General features: G+C 35.7%; 1 protein-coding gene across 1 annotated transcript; it reads right to left on the bottom strand.

The window, feature by feature from the left end:
* Positions 1 to 1,259: 1,259 nt before the first annotated feature.
* On the bottom strand, positions 1,260 to 24,380 carry Cfhr1 (complement factor H related 1). Its single transcript, XM_057769140.1, has 6 exons — positions 24,248 to 24,380; positions 18,000 to 18,194; positions 17,455 to 17,631; positions 5,626 to 5,802; positions 2,833 to 3,015; positions 1,260 to 1,471 (listed from the first exon to the last, which is right to left on the bottom strand). Exons 1-6 carry the CDS (start codon positions 24,303 to 24,305, stop codon positions 1,260 to 1,262), a joined length of 1,002 nt encoding a protein of 333 aa, XP_057625123.1. The 5' UTR covers positions 24,306 to 24,380.
* Positions 24,381 to 25,809: the final 1,429 nt, after the last annotated feature.

Raw genomic sequence — 25,809 nt, 5'->3', positions numbered from 1 at the left:
TGTTCTGGCAACTATCCAATTTCATGTAATAGAAACGTATAGGATAATCCATCTGCTCAATTTTTACCTTGTTATTAATAGCTATATTTTCATTTTAAAGATTACAAACATTTGAAAAGATAAAAATACCTTTAGGCATACTTTTTTAAAAAAGATTATTTTTATGATTCAAAATTCATTATGTTAGGGATAGAGGTACTGAATTATAAAGATAAACATTAATATTCTGCAGTTTACACTGGAATTACATCCTGACTATCCACACTGCACTGCAAATGTTGGGTATTTAAAATGGATTTAAACTGCAGTGTTTTCAGTGTAGTGTTTACCTGGGTTAAATAAGAGATCTGGTGAGTTACTGCCACTCATTTTCACAGTGTTGTATTATATACATATAGAGAGACCAGGAATAAAGATAAAATCTTAGCAGTATTTGCTGAATAATTATCAGATTTTCACTATTATAAACTAAATATGTCCATCCACTGTAAACTTGATATCTAAAAAGATGTAAATATCCTTAAAGATATTAAGTAGAAACTCTTAACACTATTCTCTCTAAAAATAAATGCAGGTTTTTTTTATATAAATTTGACTGTATTTGTTCTTATTTTTCTTTATTCATTTGGGCATAAAGCAGGGAGGTGTTTATTGCCTGTTTATCAGATATACAGAATATTTATAAGTCTATGTCACTGACAGAATTCTATACCCAATTAAATTTTAATTCCTTTATATAATTGTTTGAATATTTCTATGTGTCAAATTAACATGTTTAAAAATTCATACACAAAATGTTTCTTAGGTTTATTTATTAATACAAAGGTAGTATGTAGCAATTACTTATATTTATAAGTAATGTTATGTATGACAGTTTGATTATTACATTTTTGTGTGATAATACTAATTTGAAGATGAAACAATATGCTTTCTGTTCACCATGAATCAGATCTTTTGATCAAAATATATCAAGGAAGACTGGAGAGATTTTGAAAAGTTTTCGTAGAAACAGACACTGAAGTGATTGCATCTATTTTCTTGCCATTGTTGATTGTGCTAGGACACAGCACATTCTGTTCTAGGAGTTTTGATCTCACTATTTTGCATTTGTGGAAGCAGTCTCTGAGGCTCAAAATTAATAACCCTATATCAACACAAATTTATACTTATGAGAAGAAATGAGATAAGAATACTTAAAACAAATTGAAACTGTATTAGTAACATGAATGCACACATCTAAACAAAAGTTCATTCACCAACTAAACCAAAATTTTTTTTGTGCAACTAGGATAATTGATGTGACCATCAATGCAAATTGTACGAAATGGAGGTGATGTAGTTGCCTTTTTATATCCATTTTTACACATAAATTCTGTATAGTCCCCTGATGAGAGATAGAGTTTTCGATTTTCTATCCATTTCAAAGTGATGTTATGTCTTTCCATAATTTCTGTTAATATTACACATGCATCTGAAAGAAAAATTGCCAAAAGTTTATTAATATATTAAGGTACAAAGACACGGTTTTCAAGCAAAATTCCTCAAAGTTTTTAACGACCGTGAGGGGTGCACCCACCCACTGAGACAGAGGGACAGATCTATTGGGAGCTCTCCAAGGCCAGCTGGACTGGAACTGAAAAAGCATGGGATAAAACCGGACTCTCTGAATATGGCGGACAATGAGGGCTGATGAGAAGCCAAAGACAATGGCACTGAGTTTTGATCCTACTGCATGTTCTGGCTTTGTGGGAGCCTAGACAGTTTGGATACTCACCTTCCTAGACCTAGATGGAGGGGGGAGGACCTTGGGCTTTCCTCAGTGCAGGGAACCCTGACTGCTCTTCGGACTGGAGAGGGAGGGGGAAAGGAGTGGGGGGAGGAGGAGAGGAATGGGAGAAGGGGGAGGGAAATGGGAGGCTAAAGATCAATGGAGGAGGAAACAGTCCATCATGATAGGTGGTGCCCTCCCTGGTAGGCCTGGATTCTATCAGAAAGCAGGCTGAGCATGCCAGATAGCAGCACCACTCCATGGCCTCTGCATCAGCTCCTGATCCAGGATCCTGTTGTGTTTGAGTGCCTGTGCTGATTTTCTTTAATGATGAGCAGCAATATCTAAGTGATAGATAAGTAAAGCCTTACTCTACAACTTGTCTTGTTCATGGTGTTTCATCGCAGCAATAGAAACTCTAACTAAATAGGCCTCCATAGGCGTATATATGGCTCACTCATCAGGGAGTGGTGCTACTTGCAAAAAATTAGGGCTCTAGCCTTGTTGGAGTTGTTTAGTCTTGTTAGAAGTGTGTTTCTGGGGATCGGCTTTATGGTTTGCAAAGTGCAAGCCAGGCCCAGTGTCTACCACTTCCTAATAATACCTTCAGAGGCAGATAAAGAATTCTCATCTAATTTTCCACCACGATGCTTGACTGTGGACCACCATGCTCCCCCCTCCCCATTGTGATAATGAAATATACCTCTGAAACTAGCAATGACCACTCAAATGTTTTCTTATATTAGAGTTGCTTGGGGCATGGTGTCTTTTCAAAGCAACAGAACACTGACTGAGACATCAGGTATGAAAATACCATGCTGACACCAAGTTTTATGAACATCAATACATGTTAGTAAATTCTCAATAATAAAGGAAAACATCCATAATTGTATTTGTGAAATATTTTCATATGGGATCTAATAGGCTTGCTTTCCTCACATGTTGATATTTCTCAGTGAAAGACTAATAAAAGAGTGCTTTTAATCTGTGAATATTCTTTTTATCAGAAAAATATCTATATTACTAAGCCAAATCTCCTATATTTATAAGAACAAGGGACTTACTTAAACATTTTGGTGGTTCAGACCACTCTCCATTTCTACATGTTATTTTCTTGTTGCCCTGCATCTTGTACAAGGACTGGCACTGATATTCAACTGAAGATAATGGTGCATATACTTGTAATTGGAAGGAGGTGATGTCCCCATTGTCAATAGGTGGAGGAGGTCCGCATTTCCCTGTTGGATCTAAGAATACAGCATTTGAATATTTGGGAGATCAAATCAAAGTACAGGCTTAAACAGGACCAATGAAAGTACAGTGCTAAACAAAACTTTAGTGATTTCAGGCTACAGAAATGATTGCTTGAAGAAATTTAATCACATAATCTTAGAGTTACATGTTCTTGTTTTCTTCTCACGTAAAGCCCTTACTGAAAGAAAGCATGCTTGTCTCTTCTGAAGCCTTTCTGTGCTGGCAATATCTTAAGAGCTCAGAAACATACAGATGCCAGTGTGGACAGGCAGAGTTTCTTTAAGACTGTGGAATATAAGACTCCTGCTACTCACCAAGGTAGCACTTGAGATATCAGATCATGCTTATCCTCAGGGAAGCACAGCAGAGCAACCCAGACTGGCAGAGGTTTGGGTGAGCTATCACTGAAGACACAGATGCTAGGGTGGTAGAGCTAGCCCAATGGTATGTCACACAGTGGCATGGGCATAGAGAGATACTATCTTTTACCTTTGTACCTCACCATCTACTGCATGTGGGAAAACATAGTCTTGGAGACACAAGAGTGGGAGAGATAATCCTGCCCCTCAATAGCACAGCACATGGGAGGAATGGAAAAATTCCTCACCTGAGTAGCACACAAGAACTGACCCTGTTGGTGGAGACACAGATGAACTGTGCATGTGGTGGGACTGATAGAATAGTTTGCTCATATACTATGGAGTGGTAACAGTAAGGAAATATGCCACCTGCAACAGACAGGCAGGAGAGCTAGTGCAGAGGTATGATAACAGAGGAGCTGGCCCTTCCCTTTGACCAAGTATAAATCCAGAGATTGGGCGGAGATTGGGCCTAGAACCTCCCTTTGTCAAACAGTAGATCTGGCTCTGGTGGTGTAAGTCAGCCTTTATGGTGAGAAAGCAAGAAAACTTGTTCCACTCCTTAATAGCTGATCCTTTGCATGGGCTAGCCAGGACAATGAAGGAGAGTTTGTCCTTGTGAGGTTGGTGAGGGTAAGCTGATAGGCTGACTAAATCAGCCGCCATCCAGGCTCAGAACCAGGATTACAAAGTGGCCCATCCCAATATCCACCTCACCTATGAACTCCTAGAATGTGTGAAGGGGCTGAAAGTGCAGGTCCAAAGCTATAGGATCTCCATGACACAGGCAAAAATAGGAAATCGAAGAGGAGTCCCACTGAGGGCCCAGTGTCAATAGTGAAGCTGGAGCCAGAGACCATGAACCAGACCAATCACTAATTTCTACAAACACTTAAGAATTCCATAATTCCAAAGGGAAATCTATGTGACCACATGGATCACACTATAGTTTCAATAAGGAGATTTGATTTGTTTTGTGCATTTTAGTATTTTCCTACTATTAAATTTCGTTTGATGGAAATGATATCAGACAGAGGGCAGATGCAAGTGAACAGGAAGAGCAGTGGTATCATGATGAATGACATGAAACCAAATGAGTATCAATAAAATGTTAGAAATTAAATAGGGAAATATAACAATGAAGAAATTATATTTTACTATATAGACATATTCTATTACATTATTCATTTGCATTTCCAAGTAAATACTTTGAAGATCTTTTTTAAGCCTCATATAAATATATGATGTACAATTAATATTTATAAATAAATTAGTTTCTTAAGAATTAAATTGATAAATTTTTCTTTAATGGCAATGTTCCAAAAATCTGATAGAATCTTTGGTGAAATTTTTCCAACACAATTCATCATTAAATTCACCAAAATAATAAACACTCCATCAATATTATTTTCTTTTCATCTTTTTATCATTGATTCTGAACTTATCATTTAAAGGTTGATCCATCTCTGAAACACATCTGCACCACAGCGCCTGAATCACCAGAAAACAACAAATGGAAAACACAGTGAAATAGGATCAGTTCCCCAACTAGTTATAATCAGAGAGGATTCATAAAAAGCAGATTGAAATTCTTACAGTCAGACATTATGGGGAGTTGAAATAGAAGGTTTTTATGGGTTCCTTCCCTTGGAGATTTGGGATCACCAAAGAATATGGGAGGAAAGATTGTGGGATTAAGAGTAGATGAAGGTCATCAGGGGAACATGACCCATTGAATCAACTAAGCTGGGCTCACATGGCCACACAGAGACTGAAACAGCAAACTCAGAACCTTCATGGGTACAGCAGGTGTTCTGCATACATGTTATGGCTGTTAGCTTGGACTATTTCTTGGACACGAAGAGTTGAGGCGGTTGTATCACTAATTCTTTTGCCTTTTCTTGGGACTCTCTTATATCTACCGATTTACCATGTATAGCCTCTATAGGAGAAGTTTTGACATATGTTCTTGTCTCTTGAAGGCTTATTTCTTTCTGAAGGGAAATGCTGAAGTAGTGCTTCTGGAAGACAATAGATAAGTTGGGGGAGGGAGGTGGTAAGAGTGGATGGAGGGGAAATTGTAGAAGGGGTGTATTACATGAAAGAAGAATCTATTTTTAATTTTGATAGAAAAATGAAAAGTTAGAAAAATGTTTCTCATATGAATTACTTAATTTTATCTTGACCAATATAAAGTAATCAAATTACTTTATCAAATAAACATTTGGAAATAAAATGTCCTACCGTTACATTTTGGTGGTTCTGTCCAAATCCCATTTAGACACATCACTTCAACTTCACTAAATAATTGAAAAGGTTTATGACATTCATAACGTACTCTCGCACCAGATGGATATTTAGTCATGTGCTGTGTTACTATAGTAGCATTTTCCACATATGGTGGATCCCCACAGAAAGTGCCTAAAGAGAAAACAAAAGCATTATTAGCTGTTTGGTCATCTTAAATAGCCAATCAATACACAATATTCCAAATGTATTTCTTAAAAAATGACTAGATCAAGAAAATGTGGTACATTTACACACAGCCACGCACCCGTATACATACAACCCTCCCTTCACACACACAAATGAACTGTTCAAACTCGTAGTTAAATAGATAAAACTAGAAAAAAAAACCATTCTGAGTGAAGGAATTCAGACACAGAAAGACATATATGTTACATATTTTTATATGAATACTAGCTGTTAAGTCAATAATAGGTAAGCTATATTCCATAGAATAACAGAGATTAGTTGTAAAGCAAAAGACCCGAGGAAGGAATAGTCTACAGAGGATTGTAGATTAGTGTGCATAGTTATGGATATAGAAGGGGAGACAAGGAACAGAGTATAGGGTAGGTCAAGTAAAATTAAATGTCATGTGAGGACTAATATGGAAACAATATCGTAGAAGCTTCCTAAGATTCATACATATATGAAGGCAATCTAAAGGAAATAACCAAAAATGTGGGGAAACAGAGCCCTAATGGACAACTGTAGTCATCAAATGAAGCTCATCGTACTGGATTGGGTTACATCTAGTTGAGTTCACATGAGAACTTCCAAAACACCTAGGCTGTTGGCAAGGCTATATTGTTTTATACAAAGTGGAGGCAAAGATATGTTTTGAAAAGCAACAACTTCATAAATCACTGAATTAAGCAAAATTGAGCTTGTGCCTACATATAGCACCTTGAGCCCTACAGGCTAGCATCTTTGGTAAAGGAAGGTACTTTACATGTTGCCAAAGTAGAAACATAAACACCTACACTGCCACAAAGCCTTGATCTATAACGATATTCTACCTACAATGTATGGCAGTTTGATGAAGATAACTAGCATGCTGGATTGGCCATGGAATATCTAATATGAATTTTGATATTCCTTGACACTCCTCCATGACATGAAACTCATATCTGACTCTACTTGGTTGACAAAAACCTTAGACCAGATAATCAGGGACATAATACTGCTGTTAAAAATTATAATGCTCTTGTAAAATTCTATTTGGTCTTAATAATTAAAAACCCTATCATTGATGTTTTTTATTTTAGCCATTCTGACAGGTGTAAGATGGTATCTTAAAGTTGTCTTGATTTGCATTTCCCTGATCGCTAGGGAAGTTGAGCATGACCTTAAATGTCTTTTGGCCATTCGAACTTCTTCTGTTGAGAATTCTCTGTTCAGCTCAGTGCCCCATTTTTTAATTGGGTTGATTAGCCCTTTACGGTCTACTTTCTTGAGTTCTCTATATATTTTGGAGATCAGACATTTGTCTGTTGCAGGGTTGCTGAAGATCTTCTCCCAGTCAGTGGGTTGCCTTTTGCTGGAGAGGTTGTGGAGAAAGGGGTACACCCATCCATTGCTGGTGGGAATGCAAACTTGTGCAACCACTTTGGAAAACAGTGTGGCGGTTTCTCAGGAATTTCGGGATCCACCTACCCCTGGATCCAGCAATACCACTCTTGGAAATATACCCAAGAAATGCCCTATCATACAGCAAAAGTATATGCTCAACTATGTTCATAGCAGCATTGTTTGTAATAGCCAGAACCTGGAAACAACCTAGATGCCCTTCAATGGAAGAATGGATGAAGAAAGTATGGAATATATACATATTAGAGTACTACTCAGCAGTAAAAAACAATGACTTCCTGAATTTTGCAGGCAAATGGACGGAAATAGAAAACACTATTCTGAGTGAGGTGAGCCAGACCCAAAAAGAGGAACATGGGATGTACTCACTCATATTTGGTTTCTAGCCATGAATAGGGGATGTAGAGCCTATTATGTGTGATCCTAGAGAAGCTAATTAAGAAGGTGAACCCAAAGAAAAACATTTAGGCGATGAAAGGAGACAGAGACAAAGACCCACATTGGAGCACCGGACTGAAATCTCAAGGTCCAAATCAAGAGCAGGAGACAGAGCACGAGCAAGGAACTCAGGACCGAGAGGGGTGCACCCACACACTGAGACAATGGGCATGTTCTATTGGAACTCACCAAGGCCAGCTGGCCTGGGTCTGAAAAAGCATGGGATAAAACCGGACTTGCTGAACATAATGGACAATGAGGACTACTGAGAACTCAAGAACAATGGCAATGGGTTTTTGATCCTACTGCACATACTGGCTTTGTGGGAGCCTAGGCAGTTTGGATGCTCACTTTACTAGACCTGGATGGAGGTGGGTGGTCCTTGTACTTCCCACAGGGCAGAGAACCTGGATTACTCTTAGGGATGATGAGGGAGGGGGACTTGATGGGGGATGGGGGGGGAAATGGGAGGTGGTGGTGGGGAGAAGGCAGAAATTTTTAATAAATAAATAAAAAATAAAAAAAATATGGGTTAAGGAAATAGTACAAAAAAAATTAAAAACCCTGAGACAAATATTGGGGTTCATGCTGAATATCATAAAAGCAACGCATCCAAACACTAGATAGATTTTACATCTCCAAAACCTTCCTAATGATAAGAGAGTGAATTCTGTTTTACCTAACATATATTCCTTTCTAGTGTTGGTATTAAAGGCATGTATTATACTGTCAGGCCTCTAGTGTGACTGTTGGGATTAAGGGTATATGCGACCACTGCTTGGCCTATATGGTTCAGAAGTGGGACTTGCTTTGCACTCTTCTTTTATCCAAAGCTTTATTTATGAAGACACAAATCAAGTATCCAATTCCAAGCACAAGCAGCAAGTGTTTTTACAACATACTGTTTCTTTATTCAAAAGATTGTGGAGGATGTGGAATAAAATACGTTTTGGCAACATCTGATTTCCACAACAAAAATTTCCAGAAAAAACATTTGGTAATGTTCAATCACTGCATCCAAGGATGAATCACATAAACAAACCCATGGGACAACAAAACAGAATATGGAGGAAGCTGGAAGCACTCAAAATACACATTGAAAAGGACAATAGCCCCATATCAGTTATCTGAGACTCTCTTAAGAGTTTAGAAAAAGAAGAAATTAAAATAAAAGTGGTTAGATGTTTATGGGAGGCGTGTCACATAATGAACTGATATAATAAAGCAGAAAAAATTTAATCTAGCAATAAATTTAAGAACCGAAGTGAAAGACATCAGCCATAGCTATCAGTTATCTGGTGAAAGAATCTAAAATGACAAAAATGAAGAAATCTTGTATGTTAATGTGTTAAAGCATTAATATTAGTATTACTATAAAAATGTACATGTTTCCCTGATCAATTAGTATACTCCATGAAACCCCATTGAAATACCAATAACATTTTTAATATAGATGAATGGGATAACCTAAAATTTAGATGTTCATACATTAGAATGTGTACACAGCTACTAATTGAGAAAAAAGAAAAATCCTGTTGATAGCATAATACTTTATTTATGTATACAGCAGGAGCCCCTCAATAACCAGAACACTAAGACTCTGGGAAGAGCAATCAAATGAAATGTACTATGTTTCTATAGTAAATTGATCTTAATGAAGTTTCCAACATATGTTGGAGTATTGTAGCATATTTAATAAATGAAACAATTATCTTGTAATATACAAATGTAGATAATCAAAATTTGATTCATGTTCAAAATTCTAGGCAAAAATCAGTTCAAAGTCGATTAAAGACATAATATAAAAACAAGATGCTGAAACAACAAGATAAAACAACAGGAAAATATTTCATTGGGTTTGGACACTGAATGATTGGATGGAATTCCAAATCAAAAGAAAAAAAATACCAAACTTTGATGAATGGGGGTTTTCACAATGAAATACTTGTTTATAGCATAGACATGATTAATACAATAAAGGAGTAACAGCATATAGAATTGGAGAAAATTGTTATGAGCTCTTCATTGTTAAGAGGTTATAGATGTTATTTAGGGATGTCCTATGCCAAGAATACATATGGAATTGAAAATCGTTTTACAAACAAAATTAAGCAAACCAAAACTGGGTAAAATGAAGACACACTTCTGAAAGGAATAAATATACATGCGGGCAAGGAGGAAAAAGATGCTTAATAATATTACTTATCATTTCACTGCCAACCAAAGATCCAATGCGATTATTCTACCTAATCACCCAGGTAGAATGGCATTGAAAAAGGAAACCTTAACAATTACAGATGCTCATATGCGTGTGTTGTGGAAATGAAACACGAAAGATGTCAGTGGGGATGTAAGTTTGAGCTGTTACTATGGAGAACAATATGGAGATTTCATGAAAATCTAAAAATTGGTCTTTCATATACTATATCCCTCTTTTGGTATGTCCCAGAGAAAATGAATTCAACCCACTCAAAATGATGTTAAATTTATTGTACATTGCTCTGTCACAGTAACTAACGTGGGGTAAATATCTGGTTGCCCACCATTGATGAATTTATAAAGAAAATGTGGTATATTTACATGTGAAATATGGTTCAGACATTATTGATAATTTTTGTTATTTTAGTAAGAAAAGCGCATTGAAGACCATTAAGTGAGATGAGTCAAACACAGAAAGACAAGTCCTTCGTGTTCTTTTACAAACAGTGGAAAGAAAATCTAAAATTCCTCTTGATTACTTCACAGTGATTATCTAAGAAAGGTAAGCTTACATGAGGGATGTATGTACAAGGTATATGTAGGTGTGTGATATGAATGGGAATGGCCTCTGTACTGACTGTTTTTGGATGTCAACTTGACACATGACACTAGCTGGGGTCATCAGAGAGGAGCCACAGAAAATTAAATGCCTCAATGAGATCCAGCTTTAATTTCTCAAAGATCAATGGAGGAGGAAACAGTCCATCATGATAGGTGGCGCCCTCCCTGGTAGGCATGGATTCTATCAGAAAGCAGGCTGAGTTTGCCAGAGAGCAGCACCCCTCCATGGCCTTTGCATCAGCTCCTGATCCATGATCCTGTTGTGTTTAAGTGCCTGTGCTGATATCCTTTGATTATGAGTAGCAATATCTACGTGATAGATAAGTAAAGCCTTAACTCTACAACTTGTCTTGTTCATGGTGTTTCATCACAGCAATAGAAACTCTAACTGAGGAGGCCTCCATAGGCTTATATATTGCTCACTCACCAGGGAGCGGTGCTGCTTGCAAAGAATTAGGGCTCTAGCCGTGTTGGAGTTGTTTAGTCTTGTTAGAAGTGTGTTTCTGGGGATTGGCTTTAAGGCTTCAAAAGTGCAAGCCAGGCCCAGTGTCTACCACTTCCTAATACCTTCAGAGACAGATACAGAATTCTCATCTAATTTTCCAACACCATGCTTGACTGTGTGCCACCATGTTTCCCTCTCGCCATGGTGATAATGAAATATACCTCTGAAACTAGCAATGACCACTCAAATGTTTTCTTTTATAAGAGTTGCTTGGAGCATGGTGTCTTTTCAAAACAACAGAACACTGACTGAGATATCAGGTATGGAAACACCATGCTGGCACCAAGTTTTATGAACATCAATATGTGTGAGTAAATTCTCAATAATAAAGAATAACAGGAATAATTATATTTGTCAATATTTTTATATAAAAAGAATCTAATAGTATTGCTTTCCTCACATGTCTATATTTATCAGTGCAACACTTAAGTAACAGAGTGCTTTTAATCTGTGAATATTCCTTTTATTGGAAAATTGTCTATATAAAAACCACATGATCATCTCATTACATGCTGAAAAAACCTCCAACAAAATATAAAATCTCTTAATGATGAAAGGTCTTGGAGAAATCAGGTATATAAGGAACATACCTAATTGTAATAAAGACAATATACAGCAAGTCAACAGTTAATATCAAACTAAATTGAAAGTCACAGTGATCCCACTGAAATCAGGAACAAGACAACGTTGTCTACTCTTTCCATATCTATTCAATATAGTTCTTGAGGTTATAGCTAGAGAAATAAGAAAACAACAGGAGATCAAGGGGATACAAATTAGAAAAGAAGTCAAACTCTCACTGTTTGCTGATGATATGATAGTTTACATAAGTGACCCCAAAAATTCTACCAAGGGACTTCTACAACTCATAAAGACCTTTAGTCATGTAACAGTATACAAGATTAACTCAAAAGAAAAAATCAGACACCTTCCTTTACACAGATGAGAAAGAAATGGTCTGAGAAAAAAATGAGAGAATCATCACCTTTCACAATAGCCACAAATAGCATAAAATATCGCAGAGTAACTCTAAGCCAACAAATGGAAGACCTGTATGGCAAGAACTTTAAATCTTTGAAGAAAGAAATTAAAGAAGAACCAGAATAAGGAAAGATTTTCCATGTTCTTGGGTAAGTAGAATTAACATAATAAAATGGCAGTATTACCAAAAGCAACACACAGATTCCATGCAATGCCCATTAAAATTCCAGCAAAATTCCTCACAGATTTTGAAACAACAGTACTCAACTTTATATGGAAAAGAAAAAATCTTGTACAATAATGAAGATTTTGGAGGCATCACACTCCCTGACTTCAAACTCTAATTAAGAGCTATGGTGCTGAAAACAGCCTGGTATTGGCATAAAAACAGGCAGGAGGACCGAAGGAACTGAGTCAAAGATCAGTTATTAATTCCCATACCTACAAACACCTGAGTTTTGATTAAGAAGCAAAAAATATAAATCAAAGAAATAAAGCATATTTAGCAAATGGTGCTGGCATAACTAGATATCAACATGTAGAAGAATGAAAATCAGTCCATATCTATCACCATGAACAAAACACAAGTCCAAATGGATCAAAGAGCTCAAAATAATGCCAGCCACACCTAACCTCATAGAAGAGATAGTGGGAAGTATACTTGAATGCATTGGCACTGGAGACTACTTCTTATTTATAACCCCAGTAGCAAAAACATAGAGAAACAATTAATAAATGGGACCTACTGAAACTGAAAAGCTTTTGTAAAGCAATGAACATGGTCAACAAGACAAAACATTAGCCTACAGAATGGGAAAAGATCTTCACCAACCCCACATCAAACAGATGACTGTTCTCCAAAATATACAAATAACTCAAGAAATTGGTCATCAAAAGAACAAATAATCCAGTAAAAATGGGGGTACATCTATCACCATGCACATAACTCAGGTCAAATGGATCAAAGACCTCAACATAAAGCCAGCCTTTATAGAACCTTATAGAAGTACACTTGAATGCATTGGCACAGGAGACCACACCACCAGCACAGACACTGAGAAACAATTAATAAATGGGACCTCTTGAAACTGCAAATCTTCTTCTGTAAAGCAAAGGACACGATCAACAAGACAAAACAACAGTTTACAGAATGGGAAAAGATCTTCAATAACCCCCCATCAGACAGAGGTCTGATATCCAAAATATACAAAGAACTCAAGAAATTGGTCATCAAAAGAACAAACAATCTTATTAAAAAAAAATGGAGTATAGACCTAAACAGAGAACTCTCAACAGAGGAATCTCAAATGGCTGAAAGACACTTAAAGAAATACTCAACACCCTTAGTCATCAGAGAAATGCAAATCAAAACAACTCTGAGATTCCATCTTACACCTGTTAAGAATGGCCAAGATCAAAAACACTGAAGATAACTTACGCTGGAGAGGTTGTAGAGTAAAGGGAACTCTTCTGCATTGCTGGTGGGAGTGCAAGCTTGTACAGCCCTTTGGATGTCAGTGTGGTGATTTCTCAGAAAATTAGGAAACAACCTTTCTCAAGACCTAGTAATACCACTTTTGGGTATATATCCAAAGGATGCTCAATCATGCCAAAAGGACAGGTGCTCAACTATTTTTATAGCAGCATTGTTTGTCATAGCCAGAACCTGGAAACAACCTAAATGCCCCTTGACCCAAGATAGGATAAGGAAAATGTGGTATATTTATACAATGGAGTACTGCACAGCTGAAAAAATAGCAACATTTTGTATTTTTCAGGAAAATGGATGGAGCTAGAAATAATGCTATTTTGAGTAAAGTAACACAGACTCAGAAAGACAATTATCACATGTACTCACTCATAGGTGGCTTTTAAACACAAAGCAAAGAAAACCAAGCCACAAATTACAATCCCAGAGAACCTAGACAACAATGAGGACTCTAAGAGAGAGACATACATAGATCTAATCTACATGGGAAGTAGAAAAAGACAAGATCTCTTGAGTAAATTGGGAGCATGGGGTCCTTAGGAGAGGATTGAAGGGGAGGGGAGAGGTAGGAAGGAGAGCAGAGAAAAATTTAGAGCTCAATAAAAACATTTAAAAAATGGGGTACAGCCCTAAACAGAGAATTCTCAGTGAATGAATCTAAAACGACTAAAAGACAGTTAAAGAAATGCTCAAAATCCTTAGCTATTAGAGAAACTATGAAGATAAAGTTAAAGGGTAATAATATGTTCCTAGTTTGATGTGCTTAGGTTACAAAATCTCACTCTCCTGATACTTAGAGGGAAACAAGTCAACTAAAGCTTGTTGTTATGTGTTAAATTGAGAGCATAGACCCCAGCCCTTCTCATGTATCCCAGTCCCCAGGCCTGAGAGTTTTATTGGTATGAACTCCAAATCCCAGGATGCCAGGTCCTTGCCCCTCTCTGCAGGGATCAGGACCACCCCCACAGGGTATTTAAAAGAACTCCAAAAAGAGGACCACGTGGTCCCTTTTCCTTCCTCCTGGTGATCCTGTTCATAACCTCCTGGTTCCCCTTTGGGGCCACCCGAGAATGCAGAACTCCCATTAAACCTGGATATTTCTTAATTTGGCTTGTTTTAATTTGACTTGATTGGGATTTTGCATTGACAGAGAGATTGCATTAGGAAAAATTCCTGACATTATGGATTAAAAATGTCCCTAACATTCTGAAAATCCACAGGCCAGATACTTACAACCTAAATCATGCACATGCCACAGTACTTATAAATTTCAGTTTTATATATTTATCTAAGAAATACATTATAATTTTTTTTTTTTTTTGGTTTTTCGAGACGGGGTTTCTCTGTGGTTTTGGAGCCTGTCCTGGAACTACTCTTGTAGACCAGGCTGGTCTCGAACTCACAGAGATCCGCCTGCCTCTGCCTCCCAAGTGCTGGGATTAAAGGCGTGCGCCACCACCGCCAGGCTACATTATAAATTTTAATCCAATGACATATCTTTAAATTTTTGTAAATGGCTCAAAAAATGTTAAGATCTAAAAAAGTGAAAATTTTCCTTAAAATGGTATATACAACTAAATTATTATGTATCTATGTAAAGTTATGTCTCACAATAAAAGTCATTTACTATATAAGCCATAGTTTAGAAGAAAGGCACAGACATTGTACTGAAAATTTATGGAATTAAGTTTGAAACATGATACAAAAATCTATTGATATGAAGAGGTAGAAACACAGCACTATCTATAGTAACAAAAAGAAATGTTATTAACTATGGTGGTAGAGTTGAAATGAAAGGGAAAAAGAGAAATTCCCCACTATATTAAGACTAGTTTTAGCTTGATGGGTTGTATTCATATAAGCACACTCATTTTTCAATGTCACTGACTTGAACTCTAAACATATTTGAACTATGCCTGACTAGAAATGATTTTTCACAGGTAAGTCCTATGAAAGTTTGCCTGAAAACTGTCAGTTGTTTTAAGATATTTCTCAATTTCTAGGAGAAATAAAGCTAAATCAATTTACCTGGATAGGATTTTTGTAAAATGAAAATACACAGAAATATGAAAAATCAGTGTTTACATATACATCAGCACTATTAACATAAACATAGAAAAATTTTATAAAATTAAAAATATGAGCAAAACCAGCATGGTGAAAAGGATATCCAGTAAGAACTCAGTAGAAATTTCAAACAGATCACTAATATTAATCATATAAAATTTTAAATTACTGAATATAAAATTTCTTAGAGATTAAATACATAATTTACAGTATTAAAAATAATGCTAACAAAAGTTTCTCATCAGCAAAATGTTACGATAGAAGGCAATTGACAAACATTCAAAAAAGATTAAAGTTTTAAATATATATTAAATTTGTGAAAAAGAAGACTCAATATGATTATGTAACTAATTATTTCAAAATTGTCCTGAAACTTCAATATAATGTCCTTTAAATCTAACCAAAGTTATTCAAATGATGTTGAAAATCTATATTAGTAAAGAATACATGCAACTAAGACGGATCTTTAGAATTCTTACTATTGCAGCAAGTGCATTGATTAAAAAAAAAAACTGCCCTTGAAAATTGTTTATCACAAATTGACTTAGAATTATATTTTTAAAACCCAAATGATAAAGAAATAAATTCAAATCTGCACTAATATGTTTACCATTTTATAGACATTTATTTTGAAACTAAAGTATGACCCCACACAGTCACCTAAAGAACATAGAACCTGAAGTAACTGTCAGTACAAGCACTCTCTTCTTTGTAATTGTGAAGTAGGGTTTGTAGCAGTTTTCATTATATAATTCTCCATTTTTGATTTGTGGAAAATCACAAGGTTGGACTTGAAACAAAAACAAAAAGACAGAAAAACACTCATATCAGAGATAAACAACTTGATCAGTGAATTAGTTTCTATTAATTATAATAACTACAAGTCTAGAGAGCGTTTGGAGAAGGAGACAAATTCCTGCTGAGGAATGAAAGTTACGCCTCACAGGTCACTTGAGAAGTGGGTCAGTGATATTTGTTGATATCCAATGTGATAAGTGGTTTGTATAATTTTTATCAGAACTGAAATCTAATGCGATTAAATCACAGTGAACTATTCTTGTAACTTTATATTGAAGTACACATTGATCACTGTATTAAAAAATTTATATGTAATGTTTTATTAATTTTTTCCACATAATGTTCTTATTTATAAGTAATAAATACTTTTAATTTCAGAATAGTATAATTGTCTATGGAGTATGACTCTACTTCAGGGGCCCTCATGCAGTATTTTAAAAGAATTCCCCTTATACATGCCAAAACACAGAAATCTCTTATAGCTTCTATGTTCATGCATACACACATATCTTGCACAGTTTATACTTTAATTATTTTTATCTTGAGTGTCCATTAAAGTTGAGAATTTTCCTTTCTTAGGACACCAAGAAACTTAATATTCTGAAAATAAAGTATGACACCGCACAGTCACTTAAAGAACATAGAATATGAAGTAACTGTCAATAGAAACCTATTAGTCCAGAGATTGGAAAAAAAACATAAAATCTAGACAATACACCATATCTCAGAATTCCCTTCCCAGTTACACATTACAAAGGATTCAAAGGCAATTATGAGTTCTTTAAAATGAAATGTTACTACTTCAATATATGAATGATGTATGTAGCTATGATCATCATATTTGGTTAATTTTAAACTATATTTTAAAAATTATTTTGAATCCAATGACAAAGGGATTTCAAAGTTTATAGATGTGTAATTTAACCAAAGTTTACTCAGTATTTTGTTTTAATGGCTGATGGTTGTGTTTACACTGCTATATACTTGCCAAGAATCCTTAGTATTCACTTATACACACTCAAAAAGAAAAATTTGACACAGTTAATATACATGGGATGCGGACACAAGAGCATCTTGTGATCTCAAAGCCGTTACTTACTGACACGGATGCATTTGGGTTGAGGAGACCAGCCGTTCTCTGTACATGTAACTGTCTTCTGACCATTTGGAAGACTGTAGCCAGAGGAACACCGGACTCTTACAGACTGGTCCTGTATGTAGTCTCCTCTCTGTTGTAAGACTTCCCCATTCTCTATATAATGGATTCCACATACCCCTAAGGACCATAAATGTTAAATTAAAAACAAAACATTTATTTTTTAAATAAAACTAAAGTTTAACTTTACAATAGTTAAATAAGTGTGTGTGTGACATTCAAAAATGAAAACAATAACAAATGTTTCCAAAAGTAGCATTATCTTTAATTTTGGTAAATAAAATATGCAAGCAATAAAGGTATTATTATAGTCCCTATTTTTCACATACATTTTATGAAAAGCTGCTCATAAAGGACAGAAGCTAGTCTTTTTGCTCACAAACTCTTCTGTTTCTTAACAGAAGAGACTTAACTGTTATTATATATGTGAACTTTTCTTTCTAGTCTTTGACAGAATTAAACATGATTTAATACAGACATTGACTTACTGCGGCATGGGACTGCAGGCTCCCACCCTTGTACAGTGCAGCGAATTTTTTCCCAGTATGCCCTTGAAGGAGTCACAAATCCTGGTTCGCAGTGGTAGTAGTACTCCTTTCCTATTTGTGCTGGGAAGTAGGGTTTGTACCTCTTTTCATCATATAGTTCTCCATTTTTGATTTGTGGAAAATCACAAGGTTGAACTTGCAATAAAAACAAAAGGACAGAAAAACACTCATATCAGAGATAAACCACTCGATCAGTGAATTAGTTTCTAATAACTACAATAACTGTAAGTCTAGAGAATGTTCAGAGGAGACAGATAGAATCCAGATTGCTGAGGTATGTGAGGAGGTCTTTCCTCAGGAAATCAAGTTATGCCTCACATGTTAACAGAGAAGTGGGTCAGGGATATTTGTTAATATCCAGTATGATAATTGAATAATTATAATTTTTATCAAAACTGAAATATGTGATTAAATCAAAGTGAACTATTTTTGTAAATTCATATTGAAGTATATATTGTTTGTTGCATTAATGAATTTATATGTAATGTTTCATTAATTTTTTCCTTGTCATGTTCTTATTTATAAATAATAAATATTTTAATATCAGAATAATATAATTGATGTAGGAGGGTCTTCTTTCTATGTGTTGCTTTCATTGGTCAAATAAAGAGACTGCCTTGGCCTTTTGATAAAACAGCAGCTTAGATAGGCAAAGTAGACCGAACAGAATGGTGGGAGAAAGAAAGCAGAGCCAGGCAGATGCCATGGCTCTCCTCTCCGAGACGGACATAGGTTAGACTCATCCCAGTAAGCTACAGTCACGTGGTGATATGCAGATTATTAGAAATGGATTAATTAAAATGTGAGAATTAGCCAAGAAGAGGCTAGATATAATGGGCCAGTCAGTGTTTAAATGAATACAGTTTCTGTGTAATTATTTGATCTAATCTACATGGGAAGTAGAAAATTAGATCAATGTATGTCTCTCTTAGGGTCCTCATTGTTGTCTAGGTTCTCTCGGATTGTGATTTGTGTGGGTTGGTTTTCTTTGTTTTATGTTTAAAAGCCACTTATGAGTGAGTACATGTGATAATTGTCTTTCAGGGTCTGGGTTATCTCACACAAAATGACTGCACCATGGCTTAAAATTAGAGTTCTAGTTTTACACAGCTTCTTTATTTCTTTCTGTATACCTGATGTTCTCCCCAATCATTAGCCTTTTTTTTGCCATTGTCTGACTAACTTCTATACAGTGTTCAAAACCTGCCTACATGAGCCTCCATGCCTGTGACTTTGGCATGTTGGAGAAAGTAGATTGTGAGCTGAGGCCAGTTTGTGTTATTTAGTCTGACACTGTTTCAGAGAAGCAAGACAAAGCTAAAACAGCAAAAATATTTCTAGTCAAATGTTATCCTCTCCCCCTCATGACTCATTCTAATTATTTATTTTTAAATTTTATTTACAAATGGTTATATTTTATTATTGTCCCCAACCCCATCCCACCTGACAGAGATTTGCTTTGTAGTCCTGGCTGTCCTGGAAATCACTTTGAAGATGAAGCTGTCCTTGAAGTCACAAGGCTTCTGCTTCTCTAGTACTGGAGTTCAGGCATTCTCCATCCAACCTGGCTCTTCTTATGGCTTTTCAAAATAGTTTTATTTCATTCTCTTAGCTCCTTTCTCTACATTGTGCCCACTGACACCAGTGTTCTTTTAGGTTTCATGTCATGTGTTTTTTCATCACCCCATCCTCCACATTGCCTTTTCCATTTCTAGTTCAATGTCCTCTACAGAATCCCCACCCACATTTGTACGTATATACATATACAATATATCAAACAAATAAATAATAGGTATCTGCATTAAAATCAGGATGCAAATAAAAAAAGGAACATGCAGTGGTTGTCTCTGATTCTGGATTCATCCATTTTCTTATTAATTTTATAATTTCTATTATTTTGCAGATGAACAAAGTTTCATTTTGTATATATAGCACGCCTTTCCAACTTTCAATATCTGAATATTTAAATAGACTGTTATTCCTCTCCTGTACACTAAATGACTACATTTTGGAAGGTATAGTTGTACCACCTAGTACTTAGAAGTCATTGGAAAGTGAACATGAATAAAAGAAAGAGCGAGCACAAACAGAACTGTAGAAGCATTATTGATTGCTTCTTCAGAAGGTTTTTGACAATCTGAAATTTAAAAGAATTTTTCCTCATTCTTCTAAGGAAGGACCAGCTATCTCTGTGAATTTGGTTGAGAAATGGTGATAGAAAACCTGAGCAGCTGTTCCTGGATGTTGAATTCTAGTAATTTGGAGGCTAAGACTGGAAGACAAGGAGTACAAGGCCATCTAGGGTCAGAAGATAAAACTCTATCTCAAACAATTATAGTGAAGAATGGAAGAAAATTGGCAGATGTGGTTTTCAGTTATGATGTGGTGGCCTGATGGTGGTGGTACATGCCTTTTTAAAATTGATTTTATTGAGCTATACATTTTTCTCTGCTCCCCTTCCTTCTCCCCTTCCTTTCTACCTTCTCCCATGATACCCATGCTCCCAATTTACTCAGGAGATCTTGTATTTTTCTACTTCCCATGTAGATTAAATTCATGTATGCCTCTCTTAGGGTCATAATTGTTGTCTAGGTTCTCTGGGATTGTGAATTCTAAGCTGGTTTTCTTTGCTTTATCTCAAAAGTCACTTATGAGTGATTATATATAATATTTGTCTTTCTGGGTCTGGGTTACCTCACTCAATATGATGTTTTCTAAATTCATCCATTTGCCTTCAATTTTCAAGATGTTATTGTTTTCTGCTGTGTAGTGTACTCCATTGTGTAAATGTCCCACATTTTCCTTATCCATTCTTTTGTCAAGGAACATTTAGGTTGTTTCCAGGTTCTGGTTATGACAAAAATTTTGCTATGAACATAGTTGAGCACATGTCCTTGTGGTATGATTAATCATCCTTTGGGTATATACTTAAAAGTGGCATTGCTGGGTCTTGGAGAAAACTGTTTCCCAATTTTATAAAAAAATAGCCATATTGATATCCAAAGGGTATCACTTTCACTCTCACCAGAAATACAGGAGTGTTCTCTTTATCCCACATCCTCTCCAGCATAAGTTGTCATCAGTGTTTTTGAACTTGGTCATTCTTACAGGTGTAAGATGGAGTCTCAAAGTTTTTTTGATTTCCATTTCTCTGATGGCTAAGGATGTTGAGCATTTTATTAATAGTCTTTCGGTCATTTTAGATTCCTCTGCTGGAGTTCTCTGTTTAGGTATATCCCATTTTAATTGGATTATTTGTTCTTTTGATGAGTATTTCATCAAAATACAATTTCTTGAGTATATTTTGGATATCAGCCCTCGCCTTTAATCCCAGCACTCAGGAGGCAGAGGCAGGTGTGTCTCTGTAAGGCTGAGGCCAGCCTGGTTTATAGAGCTATATCCAGGACAGATGCCAAAGTTACACAGAGAAGCTCTGTCTCAAAAGTACAGAAAAGAAAAAAAGATGGGGCGAACTCTACACTACAAGTTGTGGTGGACTGTAGACATAGAGTGAATGAAAAAGCCCTTTCCATATAAATTCTTTCTGTTAAGAAAAAAGCAGAAAGAGTTTACATCACAGTTGACTTTTTCTTTTTTTGTTTTTTTTCTTTTTTTTTTTTTAAGGTTATCCAAACTGATTAATTTATTGCTGGTCTGAGGCTTGCCTTGTTTTTACACTTCAGTCATTATATCATAGCATTCTAAATAAAAGCAAAAATAAATTTTCCTTCTAATCATTAAAGAGTAATTATTATTAATTCATAATTAATATATATAACATCAAATTTTCTACATCAAAGTCAAATTACGTTTGAAAACATCTCACACTTAAAATAACATAATATAGAATTAATGAATTCTCCAAATTCTCAAAGACTAAAAGGACATTTTTGTTCTTTAAACCTCCAGTATCAAAGAACACTTCTCTCCCCAGGAAGTTTGCAGTGATTATTTGGTTGTCATTCTGCACAGGTTTAGTTGGTTTGTTTCAGTAATTCTGGGCGGTGGACAATTTCACACAATATCCAATTGTGAAAGTAAAATGTGTGCTTGGAAAGCTTGGGTATAATCCATTTCCAGAACTGAAAATACACAGCTTCATTAAGAAACTCTTATGTAACAGGTTGTCCTGTAAATCTTACCCAATCTGAATAGCATGTGGTTTTGCAAGAATCAGCATTTAAAGTTCCTAGCAGCTAGTAGTGTAAACACAGGCAGGTCCTACACTAAAAATGTATTAGGTAGTCCTTGACATATGGAAAAGCAAGGACAAAAGCAAATTTTCCTGTAAACTGGAGGGCACTTCCTTTTAATATTTAAATTCCACTTAGTGTTTATATAAACAGCTTGATTTCATTTGTATCATTTCTTAAGATTTAAGAATTAGTTAAAAATAATAGATCTCTGTTTGTAATATATACCTTCAAAAATACCTCATCAAGCAGTATGAACATAGAACATTAAATAAAACACCAAAGTATTGACTTATGACAAAAGAAAAAGTTGAGTCATCGTTAATAATATCAACACTGCTTTAGAAATATTAGCCAATATAATCATATCTCATTTTAATAATTCTTATATTTTCATTTATAAAAAAATGAATGCTTTAGTCTAAAAGGTATCTGAATATAAGAATTATAAGCCAAAATTCAAAAAATAATATTACAAAATATAATTGTAAATGTGATTCAAAAATATTAAACACTCAAACAAATTTTTAGAATTTCACTAAAAGATATAACTGAGAAACCATATCTGTCTTTCTTGTCTGGAGAGGCAAGGGTCCAGTTAGAGCTTGTGTGTTAATATTCTTCAGTGAGTAGAGGCCACAGCAAAGGCTCAAATTGCAAAGGGTGGGCTAAGTGAAACATCTGGGAAAATGATTCACATTGTGTTATTCACTGATATAACAAGTGCTAAGTCAGGCTTGGCAGTTGTTAGGGCCTGTAACCTCAGCACATGGGGGCTGACACAGGAGGATTACAGTGAGTTTACGGACAAAGCAGGGTGTTAGAACACTGTATTTTTAAAAATCCAAAATAACAAAAATAAGTTAATTGAATACTTATCACATCACTAGCTACCTATGAACTAGAAAAGTGAACCCCTTCATTGGATAAACCAAATCGTTTGATGGAATTTAACTCAATGGTAGAGTTGGAACTTCTCTTACTGACATGGGGGAAGAGCTCCCACACTCACACTATACAGGCCACAAAAAAATTTCACAGGTGTTTACGTTCCATACACACTCACAGAAAAACAGAAATTATGTGTCAAATTTTATAACCTTTTTAGTCTCATACATGCCATTCTTATGTACAAAACTTTAAAGTCATGGCAATGTCAGTTGTAAGTGATGTGTCATCTTGAAAGTTGCAGGTGAATGGATAGATCTAGAAAATATCATATTGAGTAAGGCAACCAAGACCCAGAAAGACAAGTAAATTTGTACTCCCTCATAAATGGCTTTTAGACATAAAGCAAAGAAAAATCAGCCTACAATTCACAACCCCATAGAAGTTAGATAACAAAGAGGACTCTAAGAGAGACATACGTGGATCTAATCTACATGGGAAGTAGAAAAAGACATGATCACCTGAGTAAACTGGGAGAATAGGGATCATGGCAGAGGATGGTAGGGGAGAGGCTAGAAAGAGAGAGGAGCAGAGAAAAATATATAGCTCGATAAAACAACACAAAATACTTTTAAAAAGATAACACAAAGCAGAAAAAAGACAAAGCATGATCAAGAAATGCCATAAAAAGAATTATGTCTCAAATAATAAATCCACTCACTAAAAAATTTGTAAAATTTGTCACTAAGTACAAATATTTACATATTTCTCACTAATCTTACATGAAGTATTTCAGGGACAACCATGCAGAGAAGGGGTTTGTATTTTATGATGACTTAAGCTAAATAACTATACCAAACTATGGATTGCAGAAACATATTTCAAGCACTGTTTGTGTTTTAGATTGGAAGAAACCATCAATTATGGCAACAAAATGAACTACTTGCAACTTTTAAACTTACCACCAAAGACCATTAAGTTGCAGACCAGTAATTCCTTTACATTTTTGAGACTTCATTTAAATGATTGCTATAAGAAATATTATGTGCAAATGTTCTATAGTTCGGCTTAGCCAGAAGGGAGAAAGGCAATCTGTATTAAACTTACCGTCTGCTATGCAAACAGTCCATAATATAAGCCAGATAATTCTTGCTGATAGTCTCATGGTTTGGATCTTTCTTGGATACAGAAAATTACGGCATCACCCAGCTTCTGTTAAGAACTGTGGTTGCTGCAAGGAAAGTCTTGCCCCAAAGTGAAGTTGAAGTAGGCTTAGGAATTCAGGATCACTAAATGATCCGCCCCTTTTCAACTTCTGCAAAGTAAACTAAAAACATAGAATACAAATCTAGTGGCGTGGGCGTTTGATCCCTGCCCTTATTGCACCCTGCCTGTGACCTGCTGATTGTTCTTGTAAATGCCAGCTTGTTTTCTCTGGAAACAAGTTCTGGTTTCTCGGAATGTGATAAGCAGGGTCTGGTGATTGCCTCTGGATTTTATAACCACACACTGAAAGCAATGAAGGCTCTTTAAAAAATCATTGGGGAGCTTCATTTAGGCAGGGTTTTCAGGACCAACACAAAGGACCAGTCAAGAAACCTCTGTCTTCATTTCTAAGTGCTGTGCTCTCCCAGTTTCTAACCAATGTTGGTGCCTCCAAGAACATGTACTGTATTCGTCTGTACTTAGTGTATGTAAGTGGGGAAGAAGCAATTTACTCCTTTGTTTAGTTAGAGTCCTTTATCAGAAATTTATTTGAGACATAACTTTGCACAGCATGACTCTTGATTGTTAATTTTTGTTCTATGTAGTATTCAATTTGAATATTGGACAACTAATTTTACAAATTCTGTAATATATATATATATATATATATACACACACACACATACAAACCAAAGTGGTCATCCCTAAAAACACACACACACACACACATACACACACACATATATATATATATATATATATATCAACATTAATTAGAGCCAGTAGATTGTTGGTGTACACACAAAATACATATATGATGTTGATTATAGAGGAAGAGGTCAAGATTTAGAGAGGGGCAGGAAAGACATTGGATGAACTGGAAGAGGGAGAGAGATGTGTGGAAATTATTCAAATTCATGTATAAAATTTTCAAAAATTCAAATTAGAAATTTTAAAGTAGGGGTTGAACAGTGTCCAAGAGCAGCAGGCAGGCCCAAGTGACCTCCAGGAGAAACAGCCAAACTCAAGCAACCTCTGGAAGCAGCATGCAGGCAAAGGGACCTCTGGGAGCACAACTTGACTTCTGGCATGATCAGAATTTTGACATTGATCCTACCATGAGGAGCAATCGTCTGAACCTTTGACACACAGACACCTGGAGGAAGAACCACAGGAGAAACAAACCCAACTACACCAATTGGAGGAAAAGATAAGTAGACAAAATTTAAGAACACACACAATAGCAAAGAGCAACACAGAACCACCAAAACCTAGTGGCTCTAAACAGCAAGATTTTGGGGGGCATTTAGTGCTCTAAACTTTCTTCTTAGCAATGCTTTCATAGTGTTCCATAGGTTTGGGTATGTTGTGTCTTTATTTTTGTTGAATTCAAGGAAGACTTTAATTTTTTTCTTTATTTCTTCCCTGATCCAGGGGTGGTTCAGTAGTTGACTATTCATTTT

Source organism: Chionomys nivalis, chromosome 5 (genome assembly GCF_950005125.1).
Source record: "Chionomys nivalis chromosome 5, mChiNiv1.1, whole genome shotgun sequence".
NCBI lineage: Eukaryota > Metazoa > Chordata > Mammalia > Rodentia > Cricetidae > Chionomys > Chionomys nivalis.
Note: the sequence above shows the minus strand (reverse complement) of the source record. Positions and strands in the feature narration are given on the sequence as shown.

What these genes read in the sequence shown, in the direction of transcription:
- Cfhr1 (XM_057769140.1), bottom strand. Translation starts at nt 24,305, where the DNA reads ATGAGACTATCAGCAAGAATTATCTGGCTTATATTATGGACTGTTTGC. An exon ending in GCCTGCAGTCCCATGCCGCA is followed by an intron (nt 17,632 to 17,999) that starts GTAAGTCAATGT and finishes TATGGTCCTTAG; the next exon opens with GGGTATGTGGAATCCATTAT. An exon ending in TGAACCACCAAAATGTTTAA is followed by an intron (nt 1,472 to 2,832) that starts GTAAGTCCCTTG and finishes TTTTTCTTTCAG; the next exon opens with ATGCATGTGTAATATTAACA.